Source organism: Taudactylus pleione, unplaced genomic scaffold (genome assembly GCF_031769625.1).
Source record: "Taudactylus pleione unplaced genomic scaffold, aTauple2 ptg000304l, whole genome shotgun sequence".
NCBI lineage: Eukaryota > Metazoa > Chordata > Amphibia > Anura > Myobatrachidae > Taudactylus > Taudactylus pleione.
Genome location: NW_028284705.1, coordinates 380,371 through 396,122, shown reverse-complemented (window position 1 = coordinate 396,122; position 15,752 = coordinate 380,371). Strand labels below are relative to the sequence as shown.

Here is a 15,752-nt window from a genome sequence, read left to right as displayed (position 1 = left end):
ATCAATAAAAAAATATGATAAAGAAAATTAATATAAAGTAAATGAAATTAAATAAAATTAGAAAAAAACTGAGGAAAAAAGGTGTTTAAAGATGCTGGTTTGCAAGTGCAATATATAATAATAATAAAATATATAAGTAATATATAAGTAAATAGAAATAAATAAATAACAATGAATAGATACATTAATTAAATAAATAAAATAATTGTGAAATGATGAGATGTACAAGTATAATAAGAAATATATATATAATATAAATATAAAAATGGAATAAAAATAATAGTAAAAATACAAATAAAATAAAATAAAGACCCAGAAATTAGTGGTGGTCATAAGTGTCATATTTGTGGGAAAAAACTATGTGGGAAGTGAACTATTGTTGCTGAATGGATTTTTGGATGTGTTTATAAAAGGGTTATTATGTATTCTTCAAAAATGAACTTACTTCAAAGTCAAAATTTAGACGTCCTGGGTGCAGGGTTTTCAACTCGAAGATCCACTGAGTTTCTTTCTTTGACAATTGTTGTATATAATTTCCACCTCTCCAGTCAGGATGTATTCTTTGTATCGCCATAAATTTTAGTCCCTTGGGATTATTATTATGTTGTATATGAAAGTGATCCGAAACACTGTGTGTTCGTAAACCTTTTCTAATGTTGCTGATGTATTCACTGATTCTTGTCTTGAGCTTTCTTATTGTACGGCCCACGTACTGTAGTCCGCATTCACACTGTAATAAATAAATCACTCCTTCTGTGTTACAAGAAGGAGTTACTTTTGATTTACCTGGGGGCAAAACACCTTATATCAGTGTTGGCTAACCTTGACACTCCAGCTGTTATGGAACTACATAACCCAGCATGCACTGCTACAGTTTTGCTATTAGGGCATGCTAAAACTGTGGCGGGGCATGCTGGGATATATAGTTCCACAACAGCTGGAGTGTCAAGGTTAGCCAACACTGCCTTATATTATAGTACAGGGAGAGACCTGGGGGGCAAAACACCTTATATTATAGTACAGGGAGAGACCTGGGGGCAAAACACCTTATATTATAGTGCAGGGAGAGACCTGGGGGCAAAACACCTTATATTATAGTACAGGGAGAGACCTGGGGGCAAAACACCTTATATTATAGTGCAGGGAGAGACCTGGGGGTAAATTTAGTATTTTTATAAATTTTAAATCATTCTATGTTTTGTTTCAGGGAATAAATACCACATCTATTAACAAAATCGACCTTTAATAAATTGACCCCATGGAGATCTTAGCGGAACCTGGAACTACACATGCCAGCATACCCTGTCCCAGTTTTAACATGCTCTAATAGCAAAACCGTGACAGGGCATGCTGGGTTTTATAGTTCCACAGCAGCTGGAGAGCCGCATGTTGAATATCCTGTAAGTAACCATGTTGCCATCCGCACAGCAGGGAACCCCCCCTAAAGTACACCCACTCCACCCCTTTATCACATTTCAGTGATCCCGCTCCTTTCCGCAATGATGCACCTGCTCCGTACTTATAGTAACGGTCCCCCCTCTCTGCAGATGCGTCATCTTCCTCAGCGGCAGTCCCTAATACTATGGTTATAACCTAGGGCCCTATTACATATCACTCATGGGTCTTGTCTTGGTGCAGGAGTTTAAGAGAGAACTGTACCAGCACCGGGTGGAGTTAGAGAGCATTCGGCGCCAGATCTTGGACAAGTCAGATGGTTCCCAGCTCGGTGACTTCAGACAGCGCTGGGACCGGCTGGAGGAGGAGACCGTGAATCGCCAGGTGAGAACTTTCAGATCACTCTCATCATAAAGTAACTGACAGGTATCTTATCTCTGATATACAATTTACCATGAGAAACCGAATAACACAGAGGATAACGCAGGGGCCGTCATTCAGCTGATCATCCTATATCTCCTCCTCTGTTCCTGCTCCTGATTCCCTGCCTGCACAGAGTCTTTGTGTTAGACTGCACACAGCACCTCATACTGTACTGTAGATTTTCTGTAGTCATTATGGCACAGAGGTGTGAAAGATGATTATTGTCAGGTAAGGTAAACAGTCACCTACAGTTACCAGGTGTGCAGTCACCCACAGTTACTAGGTGTACATTCACCCACAGTTACCAGGTGTGCAGTCACCCACAGTTACTAGGTGTACAGTCACCCACAGTTACCAGGTGTGCAGTCACCCACTCTTACTACATGTGCAGTCACCCACAGTTACTAGGTGTGCAGTCCCCCACAGTTACTAGGTGTACAGTCACCCACTCTTACTACATGTGCAGTCCCCCATAGTTACTAGGTGTGCAGTCACCCACAGTTACTAGGTGTGCAGTCACCCACAGTTACTAGGTGTGCAGTGTCCCACAGTTACTAGGTGTGCAGTCCCCCACAGTTACTAGGTGTGCAGTCCCCCACAGTTACTAGGTGTGCAGTCCCCCACAGTTACTAGGTGTACAGTCACCCACTCTTACTACATGTGCAGTCCCCCACAGTTACTAGGTGTGCAGTCCCCCACAGTTACTAGGTGTGCAGTCCCCCACAGTTACTAGGTGTACAGTCACCCACTCTTACTACATGTGCAGTCCCCCACAGTTACTAGGTGTGCAGTCCCCCACAGTTACTAGGTGTACAGTCCCCCACAGTTACTAGGTGTACAGTCACCCACTCTTACTACATGTGCAGTCCCCCATAGTTACTAGGTGTGCAGTCACCCACAGTTACTAGGTGTGCAGTCACCCACAGTTACTAGGTGTGCAGTCACCCACAGTTACTAGGTGTGCAGTCACCCACAGTTACTAGGTGTGCAGTCCCCCACAGTTACTAGGTGTGCAGTCCCCCACAGTTACTAGGTGTGCAGTCCCCCACAGTTACTAGGTGTGCAGTCCCCCACAGTTACTAGGTGTACAGTCACCCACTCTTACTACATGTGCAGTCCCCCACAGTTACTAGGTGTGCAGTCCCCCACAGTTACTAGGTGTGCAGTCCCCCACAGTTACTAGGTGTACAGTCCCCCACTCTTACTACATGTGCAGTCCCCCACAGTTACTAGGTGTGCAGTCCCCCACAGTTACGAGGTGTGCAGTCCCCCACAGTTACTAGGTGTACAGTCACCCACTCTTACTACATGTGCAGTCCCCCACAGTTACTAGGTGTGCAGTCCCCCACAGTTACTAGGTGTACAGTCCCCCACAGTTACTAGGTGTACAGTCACCCACTCTTACTACATGTGCAGTCCCCCATAGTTACTAGGTGTGCAGTCACCCACAGTTACTAGGTGTGCAGTCACCCACAGTTAGACTGCACACAGCACCTCATACTGTACTGTAGATTTTCTGTAGTCATTATGGCACAGAGGTGTGAAAGATGATTATTGTCAGGTAAGGTAAACAGTCACCTACAGTTACCAGGTGTGCAGTCACCCACAGTTACTAGGTGTACATTCACCCACAGTTACCAGGTGTGCAGTCACCCACAGTTACTAGGTGTACAGTCACCCACAGTTACCAGGTGTGCAGTCACCCACTCTTACTACATGTGCAGTCACCCACAGTTACTAGGTGTGCAGTCCCCCACAGTTACTAGGTGTACAGTCACCCACTCTTACTACATGTGCAGTCCCCCACAGTTACCAGGTCTGCAGTCACCCACAGTTACTAGGTGTGCAGTCCCCCACAGTTACTAGGTGTGCAGTCACCCACAGTTACTAGGTGTGCAGTCCCCCACAGTTACTAGGTGTACAGTCACCCACTCTTACTACATGTGCAGTCACCCACAGTTACTAGGTGTGTAGTCACCCACAGTTACCAGGTCTGCAGTCCCCCACAGTTACTAGGTGTGCAGTCCCCCACAGTTACTAGGTGTGCAGTCCCCCACAGTTACTAGGTGTGCAGTCCCCCACAGTTACTAGGTGTGCAGTCACCCACAGTTACTAGGTGTGCAGTCCCCCACAGTTACTAGGTGTGCAGTCACCCACAGTTACCAGGTGTGCAGTCACCCACAGTTACTAGGTGTGCAGTCACCCACAGTTACCAGGTGTGCAGTCACCCACAGTTACTAGGTGTGCAGTCCCCCACAGTTACTAGGTGTGCAGTCACCCACAGTTACCAGGTGTGCAGTCCCCCACAGTTACTAGGTGTGCAGTCCCCCACAGTTACTAGGTGTGCAGTCCCCCACAGTTACTAGGTGTGCAGTCCCCCACAGTTACTAGGTGTGCAGTCACCCACAGTTACTAGGTGTGCAGGCGCCCACAGTTACCAGGTGTGCAGTCACCCACAGTTACTAGGTGTGCAGTCACCCACAGTTACTAGGTGTGTGCAGGCAGAATGTCGACAGTTATGATGTCAATATAGTGAAAATGTTAACGTTTTGGCTACCGTTAGGGTTAGACATACTTGAAAACTGGATTGTGGTCATGTTGACATTCTTATGCCGACCTGGTCACTGTTTACCTAATATATAGAAGCCGTCACATATAGCTACGTGTCAGGGTGAGTTACTGTATGGAAGTGGCATCACATAAAGTAATGGATATTGTCTTACAGCACCAACTAGAAGGAACGTTACTGGGACTGGGTCAGTTCCAGAACCAGCTGGAGGAGCTTGTGAACTGGTTGTCTCACACCACCGAGCAGCTCCAGGGGACCCGTCTGGTGGGAATTGACCTGCAGAGCTGTGAGATCGAGCTGGCCAAACACAAGGTGGGTTCCCAGGGCACTCAGCACCAGGAAAATCAGGGGTATGCCCCTAGTACTGCCTCCTAGTTATATCTCAGAATGTTATGGGTACACCCTGAGTAATGCCCCCCCCCAGTAATGCCACCTTAGTTATGTCTCTGAACATATTAGGAGTACAACCTGAGTACTGCCCTCCTAGTTATGTCTCAGAATGTTAGTGGTACCCCCTGAGTACTATACCCCTAGAAATGTCTCATAATATGTTGCGGTACACCCTGAGTTCTGAGTCCTGAGTTCTCGGAATATGTTAGGGGTACCCCCTGAGTACTGTATCCCTAGTTATGTCTCAGAATATGTTAGGGGTACCCCCTGGGTACTGCCCCCTAGTTATATCTTAGAATATGTTAGGGGTACCCCCTGGGTACTGCCCCCTAATTATGTCTCAGAATATGTTAGGGGTACCCCCTGGGTACTGCCCCCTAGTTATATCTTAGAATATGTTAGGGGTACCCCCTGGGTACTGCCCCCTAGATATATATTAGAATATGTTAGGGGTACCCCCTAGTTATGTCTCAGAATATGTTAGGGGTACCCCCTGGGTACTGCCCCCTAGTTATATCTTAGAATATGTTAGGGGTACCCCCTGGGTACTGCCCCCTAGATATATATTAAAATATGTTAGGGGTACCCCCTGAGTACTGATCCCCTACTTATATCTTAGAATATGTTAGGGGTACCCCCTGGGTACTGCCCCCTAGTTATATCTTAGAATATGTTAGGGGTACCCCCTGGGTACTGCCCCCTAGATATATATTAAAATATGTTAGGGGTACCCCCTGAGTACTGATCCCCTACTTATATCTTAGAATATGTTAGGGGTACCCCCTTAGTACTGCTCCCTAGTTATATCTTAGAATATGTTAGGGGTACCCCCTGAGTACTGATCCCCTAGTTATATCTTAGAATATGTTAGGGGTACCCCTGGGTACTGCCCCCTAGTTATATCTTAGAATATGTTAGGGGTACCCCTGGGTACTGCCCCCTAGTTATATCTTAGAATATGTTAGGGGTACCCCCTGGGTACTGCCCCCTAGATATATATTAGAATATGTTAGGGGTACCCCCTGGGTACTGCCCCCTAGTTATATCTTAGAATATGTTAGGGGTACCCCCTGGGTACTGCCCCCGAGTTATATCTTAGAATATGTTAGGGGTACCCCCTGGGTACTGCCCCCTAGTTATGTCTCAGAATATGTTAGGGGTACCCCCTGAGTACTGCTCCCTAGTTATATCTTAGAATATGTTAGGGGTACCCCCTGGGTACTACCCCTAGTTATGTCTTAGAATATGTTAGGGGTACCCTCTGAGTACTGATCCCCTAGTTATATCTTAGAATATGTTAGGGGTACCCCTGGGTACTGCCCCCTAGTTATATCTTAGAATATGTTAGGGGTACCCCCTGGGTACTGCCCCCTAGTTATATCTTAGAATATGTTAGGGGTACCCCCTGAGTACTGCCCTCTAGTTATATATTAAATATGTTAGGGGTACCCTCTGAGTACTGATCCCCTAGTTATATCTAAGAATATGTTAGGGGTACCCCCTGGGTACTACTACTGCCCCCTAGTTATATCTCATAATATGTTAGGGGTATCCCTGAGTACTCATCCATAGTTATGTCTCTGAATATGTTAGAGGTAGCCCCTGACTACTGCCCCTAAATTATGTCTTAGAATACTACCTCTAATTATAACTCTGAAAATGTTAGGGGTACCCCCTGAGTACTGCCCCCCTAGTTATGTCTCAGAATATGTTAGGGTTTCCCTGAGTACTGATCCCTTGTTATGTCTCAGAATATGTTAGGGGTACCCCATGAGCACTGCTCCCCTAGTTATGTCTTAGAATATGTTAGGGGTACCCCCTGACTACTGCCCCTAAGTTATGTCTTAGAATATGTTAGGGGTACCCCCTGAGTACTACCCCTAGTTATATAACTCTGAATATGTTAGGGGTACCCCCTGAGTACTGCTCCCCTAGATATGTCTGCACCCCCTGTTACCTAGCACGGTGTCCCCACAGGTACTGAGGAATGACGTGCTGTCTCACTCCCGCACAGTGGAGTCAGTAGATGAGGCAGGACGGGGAATCTTGCTGACCTCCCTCAGTGATGGGGTGGACACTCTTCAGTCCAGGCTGAGGGAAATGAACCAGCTCTGGGAGTTTGTGCAGAGTGAAACAGAGAGATGTCAGCTGGAACTGGAGAATGACCTCAGCCGGGTAACATTATACACTGTATTTTTCTTTATTATTAATAACCTGTATTTATAGGGTACAAGAGGGGTCTGCAGCAGCTCACAAAGTGCATGTAGATATAAACATTACAGGAGTACATGCAAATAGCAATACAAACATAGCAGGATACAAAAGAGTGTAAACATGGCCTTTATGCAAATAACAAGAGATATGGTAAGAACTTACCTTTGTTATCTCTGTTTCTACGAAGTCCATAGGGTCCACAGGGTGACCTTGGGGTATAGCTGGATCCTGGATCCTCGGGCACCACGGAGTTAAAGCTTTTAGCTGCTCCCAGGATGCACTTGGGTCCAACCTCCCCTATACCCCGCCCCCGAGCCACAGGCACATCAGTTGGTAAGCAGCCCAGGCCGGAGGAGGAGACGAAACAGAGAGAAGGAAGACTGGAACACACAAGAACCATACTCACAGAAATGGGAGACGGAAAACCGGTGACCAGTCACAGAGCCCTTATGAAGCCAGGTGCGTCAGGGCGGGTGCCCTGTGGACCCTATGGACTTCGTAGAAACAGAGATAACAAAGGTAAGTTCTTACCATATCTCTTGTTTTCTACTTCAGGGTCCATAGGGGTCCACAGGGTGACCTTGGGGATGTCCCAAAGCAGTCCAACTAAGGGCGGGGACGCTCCTGTGCTGATAGGAGAACCCGGCGCCCAAAGGATGCATCCTGAGAGGCAAAGGTGTCAAACGCATAGAACCTCAAAAAGGTCTGAATGGAAGACCAGGTGGCCGCCTTACAGAGCTGAACAGCAGAGGCGCCACGGCTAGCAGCCCAAGAAGGGCCCACGGACCGAGTGGAATGAGCCTTAACAGAGGCTGGAACAGCTAAACCCTCCTGCATATAAGCCTCAATAATAACAGAACGAAGCCAACGGGCTAGAGTCTGTTTGTTGGCAGGCCAACCCCTCTTGTGAAAACCAAAGAGGATAAACAAAGAATCCGACTTCCTCACAGAACTAGTCCGGTCCACATAAACCTGGAGTGCCCTTACAACGTCTAAGGAAGTCTCCCCAGCCGAAAGATCAGGTGACTGAAAGGCTGGTACAACAATTTCCTGATTAATGTGGAACCTGGAAACCACCTTAGGCAGGAAATCAGGACGAGTGCGAAGCACCGCTCTGTCCTGATGAAAAATCAGAAAAGGGGGACGACAAGAAAGCGCCCCCAAATCTGAAACCCTCCTGGCAGAAGCAATTGCCAAGAGGAAAACAGTTTTAAAAGTTAGCCACTTGAGCTCCACTGACTCCAAGGGCTCAAAAGGAGGACCCTGTAAGGCCCTAAGAACCACCGCCAAATCCCACGGGGCCACAGGTGGCACAAAGGGAGGCTGGATTCTCAAAACACCCTGGAAAAAGGTGTGTACGTCCGGCATAGCAGCGATCCTGCGCTGGAACCACACCGACAGACCAGACACGTGTACCTTCAGTGAAGAAAGACGTAATCCTAAGTCCAAACCGGACTGAAGGAAAGCCAGAATACGCGAAACTCGGAACACCTGGGGATCATAGTTTCTGGCCTCGCACCACTGAAAGTAAGTGTGCCACACTCTGTGATAGATCCTCGCGGAAGTAGGCTTGCGCGCCCTCAGCATGGTGGTAATAACGGAGCTAGAAAAGCCCCGAGACCTCAGGACGGCTGTCTCAAGAGCCACGCCGTCAAAGATAGTCGACCCAGATCCGGGTGAAGACAGGGCCCCTGAGACAACAGGTCCCGCCGTTGAGGTAGGAGGTACGGAGCGTCGATGGACAGGCTCCGCAGATCGGAGTACCACGGCCTTCTGGGCCACGCTGGGGCCACCAGGATCAGTGTGCCTCCGTCCTGTTTGAACTTGCGCAGGACCCGAGGCAGCAGAGATATCGGAGGGAACAAGTAAGCCAGTTGAAACAGCCATTTCACCGACAGCGCGTCTATCAGACTTGCGCCTGCGTCCCTTGTCCTTGACCCGTACACAGGCAGCTTGTGATTGTAACGGGACGCCATCAGGTCCAGCTCTGGCAGCCCCCACTTGTCCACGAGTAGTTGGAATACCTCTGGATGAAGCGACCATTCCCCGGGATGCACATCGTAACGGCTGAGGAAGTCTGCCTCCCAATTGAGGACTCCTGGGATGAAAACTGCCGAGAGAGCTGGAAGATAGCGCTCCGCCCAAGCCAGGACGCGGGACACCTCCGACATCGCAGCTCGACTGCGAGTCCCTCCCTGGTGATTGATGTACGCCACCGTGGTGGCGTTGTCTGACTGCACCTGAACGGCCCTTCCGTGAAGAGCGGTGCCGGACGACTGCAGGGCTCTGTATACTGCCCGCAGTTCCAGGATGTTGATGGGGAGAATCGCTTCCTCCGCCGACCAACGACCCTGAAGTGACAAGGAGCCTGTCACCGCCCCCCAACCCCGGAGACTGGCATCTGTCGTGAGCAGAACCCATTCCGGGATCCAAAAGGGGCGCCCCTCCAGGAGATGCGCTGTCTGCAGCCACCAGGCTAGGGACAGACGCACCTCCGAGGACAACACCAGCATCTGAGAGCGGATCCTGTGTGGCAATCCGTTCCATTCTGAAAGAATCAGCCCCTGCAGGGGCCTGGAATGGAACTGGGCAAACTCCACCACGTCGAATGCCGACACCATGGACCCCAAAACTCTCATCGCTGAGTGCACCGACACTCTGCCACTGCTCAGACAACTGTGAATCCGCAGCTGTAAGGAGGAGACCTTCTCTGGAGTCAGAAAAATCCGTTGCTGACGAGAGTCCAGCAGGGCCCCCAAATGAACCATCCGTTGTGATGGGATGAGGGAGGATTTCTTCCAGTTGATCAACCAGCCGTGCGCCTGTAGACAAGCGACCGTCAGGTGGAGATGCTGGATCAGTACCTCCGGGGAGCTTGCCAGCAAGAGGAGGTCGTCTAGATACGGTAGCAACCGTATCCCCTGGCTCCGAAGGTGAGCCGCCATGACCGCCATCACCTTGGTAAATACCCTTGGTGCCGTGGAGAGACCAAAGGGTAGAGCCCTGAATTGGTAGTGGTTGTGGAGAATAGCAAACCGCAGAAACCTTTGGTGCGATGTTGCTATAGGCACATGGAGGTAGGCGTCCTGGATATCCAGGGAGACCATATAATCCCCCGGTTCCATCGCCAGTATGATGGAACGCAAAGTTTCCATCCTGAATTTGGGAACCCTGAGAAACCTGTTCAGGGACTTCAAATTGAGGATGGGGCGATGAGAGCCATTGGGTTTCTGCACCAGAAACAGCGTAGAGTAATACCCCATCCCACGTTGAGACTGTGGTACGGGTATAATGACCCCCGCCGTCAGCAAGGCCTCTATGGCTTCCTGAACCTGCAAGGCCTTGGTTTTGTCCTGAGAAGGACTTGTGCAAAAAAACTGGCAAGGCGGCCTGTGCCGAAAAGACAGGGCGTACCCCTGGGAGACCACTTCTCGCACCCAGGCATCCGTGGTGGTATTGTGCCAGCACTGGGCGAATTGAAGAAGTCGGCCTCCCACTCTGGGGTCCCCCAGAGGGAGGCCCGTCCCATCACGCAGAAGGCTTATCTTCTGGCTTGGAAGAAGGGCGCCTAGCACTCCAGGCTTGCTTCTTTGGCTTTGTGGCGGTCTTGGGTGCGGACTGCCTCGGGAAGGACTGACCCTTTGCCTTGCCCTGAACCCGAAAGGAACGAAACGCCGAGCTCCGGACCTTAGCAGGTGTAGTAGCTGAAGGGAGGAAGGCTGACTTGGATTTTGCCAGGGTATCTACTATTTTGTCCAGGTCCGGACCAAATAGTAATTCCCCATTAAAAGGTAAGGCCTCCAAGCCTTTCTTTGAATCCGCGTCTGCTCTCCAAGACCGCAACCACAAGGATCTACGAGCAGACACTGCTGCCGCCGAAACCCTAGAGGTCAACAGGCTAGCATCCAAAGATGCTTCTCCAATGTAGGAGGCGGCATCTCTCATCTGTCCTAACAACGCCCCCTGGACGTCCGGAGATTCATCCGTAAACGTGTCCTCCAAGGCGTTGGCCCACCCCTCAATGGCCTTGGCCACCCAGGAGATGGCCATGGACGGCCGGGCTACAGCCCCTGAGAGAGAATAAATAGACTTTAGACAAGTCTCCACCTTCCTGTCCGTAGGATCCTTCAGCGAGGATATAGACGGCAATGGCAAAGTAGCACTCCTGATGAGGCGTGTTACATGGGAATCGACTGCAGGCGGAGTTTCCCATTTCTTACAATGCGCTTCCGGGAATGGATAATTGGACGCCAAGCGTTTCTGTGGCAGGAAACGCTTACTGGGCGTCTGCCAGGCCACCGCCATGTGATCAGTCAACTGATCAGACAAGGGGAACGCTGTAGAAGTAACCTTAGCTTTTTTAAAACTAGGATACCTTGACTTGGGAGCGGGTGCCTCATCCTCAATCAGAAGAATAGCCCGCACCGCCTTAACCAGAGCCCGCACATTGATGGAAGACTTAGTGTCTACCTCCTGGACTGAGGCATCTGAGGCTGAGTCATCCTGTACCTCACCATCATCCGAGAACCCCTCAGAATCCGAAAGATGCGCAGCCTGTGCCATGACTGAGCGTTTAGACGCCCTGGAGGGCACGTCACTGCGCAACATCGACTGAAAAGCCGAAGATGCTGCCGCCAAATCTTGGACAGTGTGGGAAAGCGCATCCACCCAGGGTGGAGGAGCTGTCACAGGAGCCTGAAACGGCACCACAGCCGGCTGTGCCACAGGGGTGGACTGAATATACATTGGCAACCCCGCATAGGGACCAACAGGCTGAGACCCCGGGGGAGTCTGCAATAATTGTGGGACACCCGGGGAATGGGGGATGGCAGGCTGGGGCAACGCCCTAGTAGGGGCGGCAGTCGGGACCGACAGACGGTCCGCGATGGACACCAGCACCTGGGAAAACATCGCCCATGGTGGCTCCTGCGAAATGGGAGGTTTAGACGTACCAGGGACCGCCTGGCACCGTCCGCACAGGCCGTCCTGTGACAAATCCTCCCTATCCACTCCTGCAGAACAGCGCCTGCAGGAGAACAATGCTGGAGCCCCGGAGTGCTCAATCTCCTCCTCAGACATGACTTAGGAAGAAAACGTGCGCACTCACCAGTGTGCTGAACAACAGCCCACAATATGGTACTGTGTAGCACACAACTGTATGTGACGGACCTCACAAATACGTGATCTATATAGGTGAGGTCAGTAGAAACACCCTTCCCCCGCACACCTGTAGGGCTTGTAGGAGAAGGAAAGGGATAGGTACAGGCTGACAGTAAGTAGAAAAAAGACACAGACAGGCAGCACTAGCAAAAGTCACATACCATGCAGGAAGATATACTCACTGCACCTTTCCACTACAATCAACCTCCCAGATTCAGTGTCTGGGAGGGCTATAGTGCTGTGTACACTGTCCTTCTGCAGGGGAGAGGTACACAGGGGGACCGGTCCGCGTGCTCCCTGAGAGTATCCACGCTGCCAGTAAGAAAATGGCCGCTGGAGACCTCAGAGGAGGAGTGGCCGAGTATCTGCAGCTCAGCGACGCCAGACTCCGAGCTGAAAGGCGCGCTGAGCTGAGGGGAGGAGCCGCTAGACAGGGAAGGCTTCCTCCCCTGGCTAGCATATTAACCCCCGGGTTGCCGGCATCCCGCTTGCCGCGATATTAACCCTGGTGGTCTAGTGGTCTGGCGGGGTATGCCTCCGCTGGAGGGGGGGCCCGCCGCCACCGCTAGCGCCCCCGGTCTGTCCCCTAGACCGGGGGCATGGGACTGCATTTACAAGGAACCCGCGCACCGCCGCTAATCAGCGGTGCGCGGCTTACCTGATCTCCCCGGCGTCTTCCGGCAGCAGTCCCGGGGGAAGCCAGAGTCCGGCTAGTACAGACTCTGGCTTCCCCCGCCGCGATCCCCAGTTCAGTGCTGGCGTCGCGGCGCCAGCAGGGAGAAGGAGCGGCAGCGTGGGCGTCTGTACAGACAGCCCAGCGCTGCTGCTCTAGAGAAAAAACTAATAGTAAAAAATAAATAAATTTAACTAAGTTCAATAAAAAATTAAAAGCTTTAGGGGGCTGCTCCTGCAGCCCACCCCGCAGGGTGACCCGACTCCGGCCGGGCACCATCTAAAACTGAGGTGCCTGTGGCTCGGGGGCGGGGTATAGGGGAGGTTGGACCCAAGTGCATCCTGGGAGCAGCTAAAAGCTTTAACTCCGTGGTGCCCGGGGATCCAGGATCCAGCTATACCCCAAGGTCACCCTGTGGACCCCTATGGACCCTGAAGTAGAAACAATCACTATAACCACAAAATCAGCGCTGGCTGAACCTGTACCCTAATTTATGGACGCACTATAAGCATGGGCGGGGGGGAGGGTTGAAAAAAGCGTAAGTAGGGCAAGGAAGAATACATAAATATTGTATTTATTATAGTACAGTACAACTTAGACATTTGTACAGTGTAGTATATATTATAATATTAATAGACTAGTCAATGTATGGTATGTCTGGAATCTCGTTATCCTGTAGGAAATATTGCCGTCTGCAGGCTAATGGTGGCAATACAGTAGTTGTTTTCCCCTGACTCGTTATAGCATACAGTAAATACAGGTTACACAGTCCCCACTCGCAAAGGAGGTCATCTCACAAGAGCTTAGATTGTGCAGTACTGGGAGATACGGAGACAACTGGTGGAATGAGGAGTCTCCTAAACCTTTGCTGAAATATCCAGAGAGAATATGGGAAAATACATTTGAAACTATACCTAAATGTAGCCTCATACAACATTTGTAGAGACCGGTGCTTTGTTTGGACTATCTCGAGACCACTAAAGAAGCTGGTTTCCACGCAAATCCTACAGCAGAGCAACCGCCTCCTGTAACAGAGGCTTCTCATTCTTCACCAGACCCACCACCTGTTGTAACAGAGGCTTCTCACTCCACCAGACCAACCTCCTACTGTAACAGAGGCTTCTCATGCTCCACCAGACCAACCACCTGCTGTAACAGAGGCTTCTCATTCTTCACCAGACCCACCACCTGCTGTAACAGAGGCTTCTCACTCCACCAGACCAACCACCTACTGTAACAGAGGCTTCTCATGCTCCACCAGACCAACCACCTGCTGTAACAGAGGCTTCTCATCCTCCACCAGACTAACCACCTGCTGTAACAGAGGCTACTCATCCTCCACCTGACCAACCACCTGCTGTAACAGAGGCTTCTCATCCTCCACCAGACTAACCACATCCTGTAACAGAGGCTTCTCATCCTCCACCAGACCAACCATCTGCTGTAACAGAGCCTTCTCATCCTCCACCAGACCAACCACTGCTGTAACAGAGGCTTCTCATCCTCCACCAGATCAACCACATGCTGTAACAGAGCCTTCTCATCCTCCACCAGACCAACCACCTGCTGTAACAGGCTTCTCATTTAGGCATCCCAAATATGACATGGAGCATGAGAAATGTTGGGGGTTACATTCAGTATTGAACGCCTCCCTGGAAACTTTACTTCAGAGAAGGCCAATGTGACTTTCATTACTTATTTGCTTACGACAAAACCTTGTCCTCGGCATCTAACGTAGCGATCCGTTGTTACCTGTGTGCACCGATTAATTAGAGGCATTGCATAGTTTCTGGCCAGGTGTCCTCAGCAACTTCTGGACTCCTACTTTTACGCCAGGGACCTTACACCCTTGGCCAATATACACTTCATAGTCTTTGACAATCGTGTCGGGCACCCTCAGCCGCTTTTAGCCAGGCCTCCTACGTTTACGCCAAGGAAGTTCCACCCTTAGTCAATATTAATTTCATAGTCATTGACGAGCTTGGTCAGGTGTCCTCAAACTTTTCTGGCCTTCTACATTTATGCCGAGACCTTCCACCCTTGGTCAATATGTATTTCATAGTCTTTGACAAGCCCTGTCAGATGTCCTCAGCCGCTTCTGACCACCTACGTTTACTCCAGGAAACTTCCACCCTTAGTCAATATACAGTCCAGATCCGGAAGACCTTTTGGCGGGGGCTCAATGAATAGATGAACTCACCTACATAGAATGCCCCGCATATCTTCATGACTTGATCTCTCTTTGTGGCCAAAGTAGATACTTGATTTAGGGAGCAGACTCATGAAAGAGATTCTCCTCAGTGTTCTGGTTTCAGATTGCCACCTCGCTTACAGACCCCAGTAGTGCCACACTATCTAGTCCAAGTAACTTGCGGAAGAAGCAATACAGTCAGTTTGCTCTAAACTGTCCCCACAGGAACAAGAGGTCACATGGAGGCTGAATGTGTCAACAACCCGAGAAACTACAAAGCTTGGGTAGTAATGGAGAGGCTGTTCTAGGTTCCCCTAGTTACTCTTATCTCTTAAAGCTTCTCCTCAGTTGTCCACATTGGTGACTCTCATTGCGATAGTAACGTTCTTGAGATGTCAGCTTTTCCGGACTCTGCGGCTGCAGGGAGTTTTATTTGTGCTTCTCTGGTCCGCCGTTTGCTGTGCCCACTGATCCATTGTCTCCTCCTGTCTGTCTCCTGGATATTGCCAAAATCAAAGTGTCTGAAGGTTCTGTCCTTTTTCAAAACCCAACTTGTTACCATGCAAGTAGGAGCCCTTCATCTGGCGACAGTTGTCTAATCCCTAAAGCCATTATTCCCATTATCCTGGGTTATATCCTCATTTTAGATTACAAGGCCGGACAGGTTTTAGCTTGGGGCTCCAAATGTCATTGCCAGTGCCATTATAAAGTGCTACCTTGTGGAACCTCTCAGGTCT

At 49.9% G+C, this 15,752-nt stretch overlaps 1 protein-coding gene across 1 annotated transcript in view; it reads left to right on the top strand.

Annotated features, from left to right (window-relative positions):
- LOC148511581 (microtubule-actin cross-linking factor 1, isoforms 6/7-like) overlaps window positions 1–15,752 on the top strand; it is a 255,456-nt gene that overhangs the window by 131,536 nt on the left and 108,168 nt on the right. The window contains exons 18-20 of the mRNA XM_088442060.1: window positions 1,639–1,779; window positions 4,544–4,699; window positions 6,755–6,952. Coding sequence (XP_088298186.1) covers window positions 1,639–1,779; window positions 4,544–4,699; window positions 6,755–6,952 — 495 coding nt within the window. The remainder of the gene's footprint in view (window positions 1–1,638; window positions 1,780–4,543; window positions 4,700–6,754; window positions 6,953–15,752) is intronic.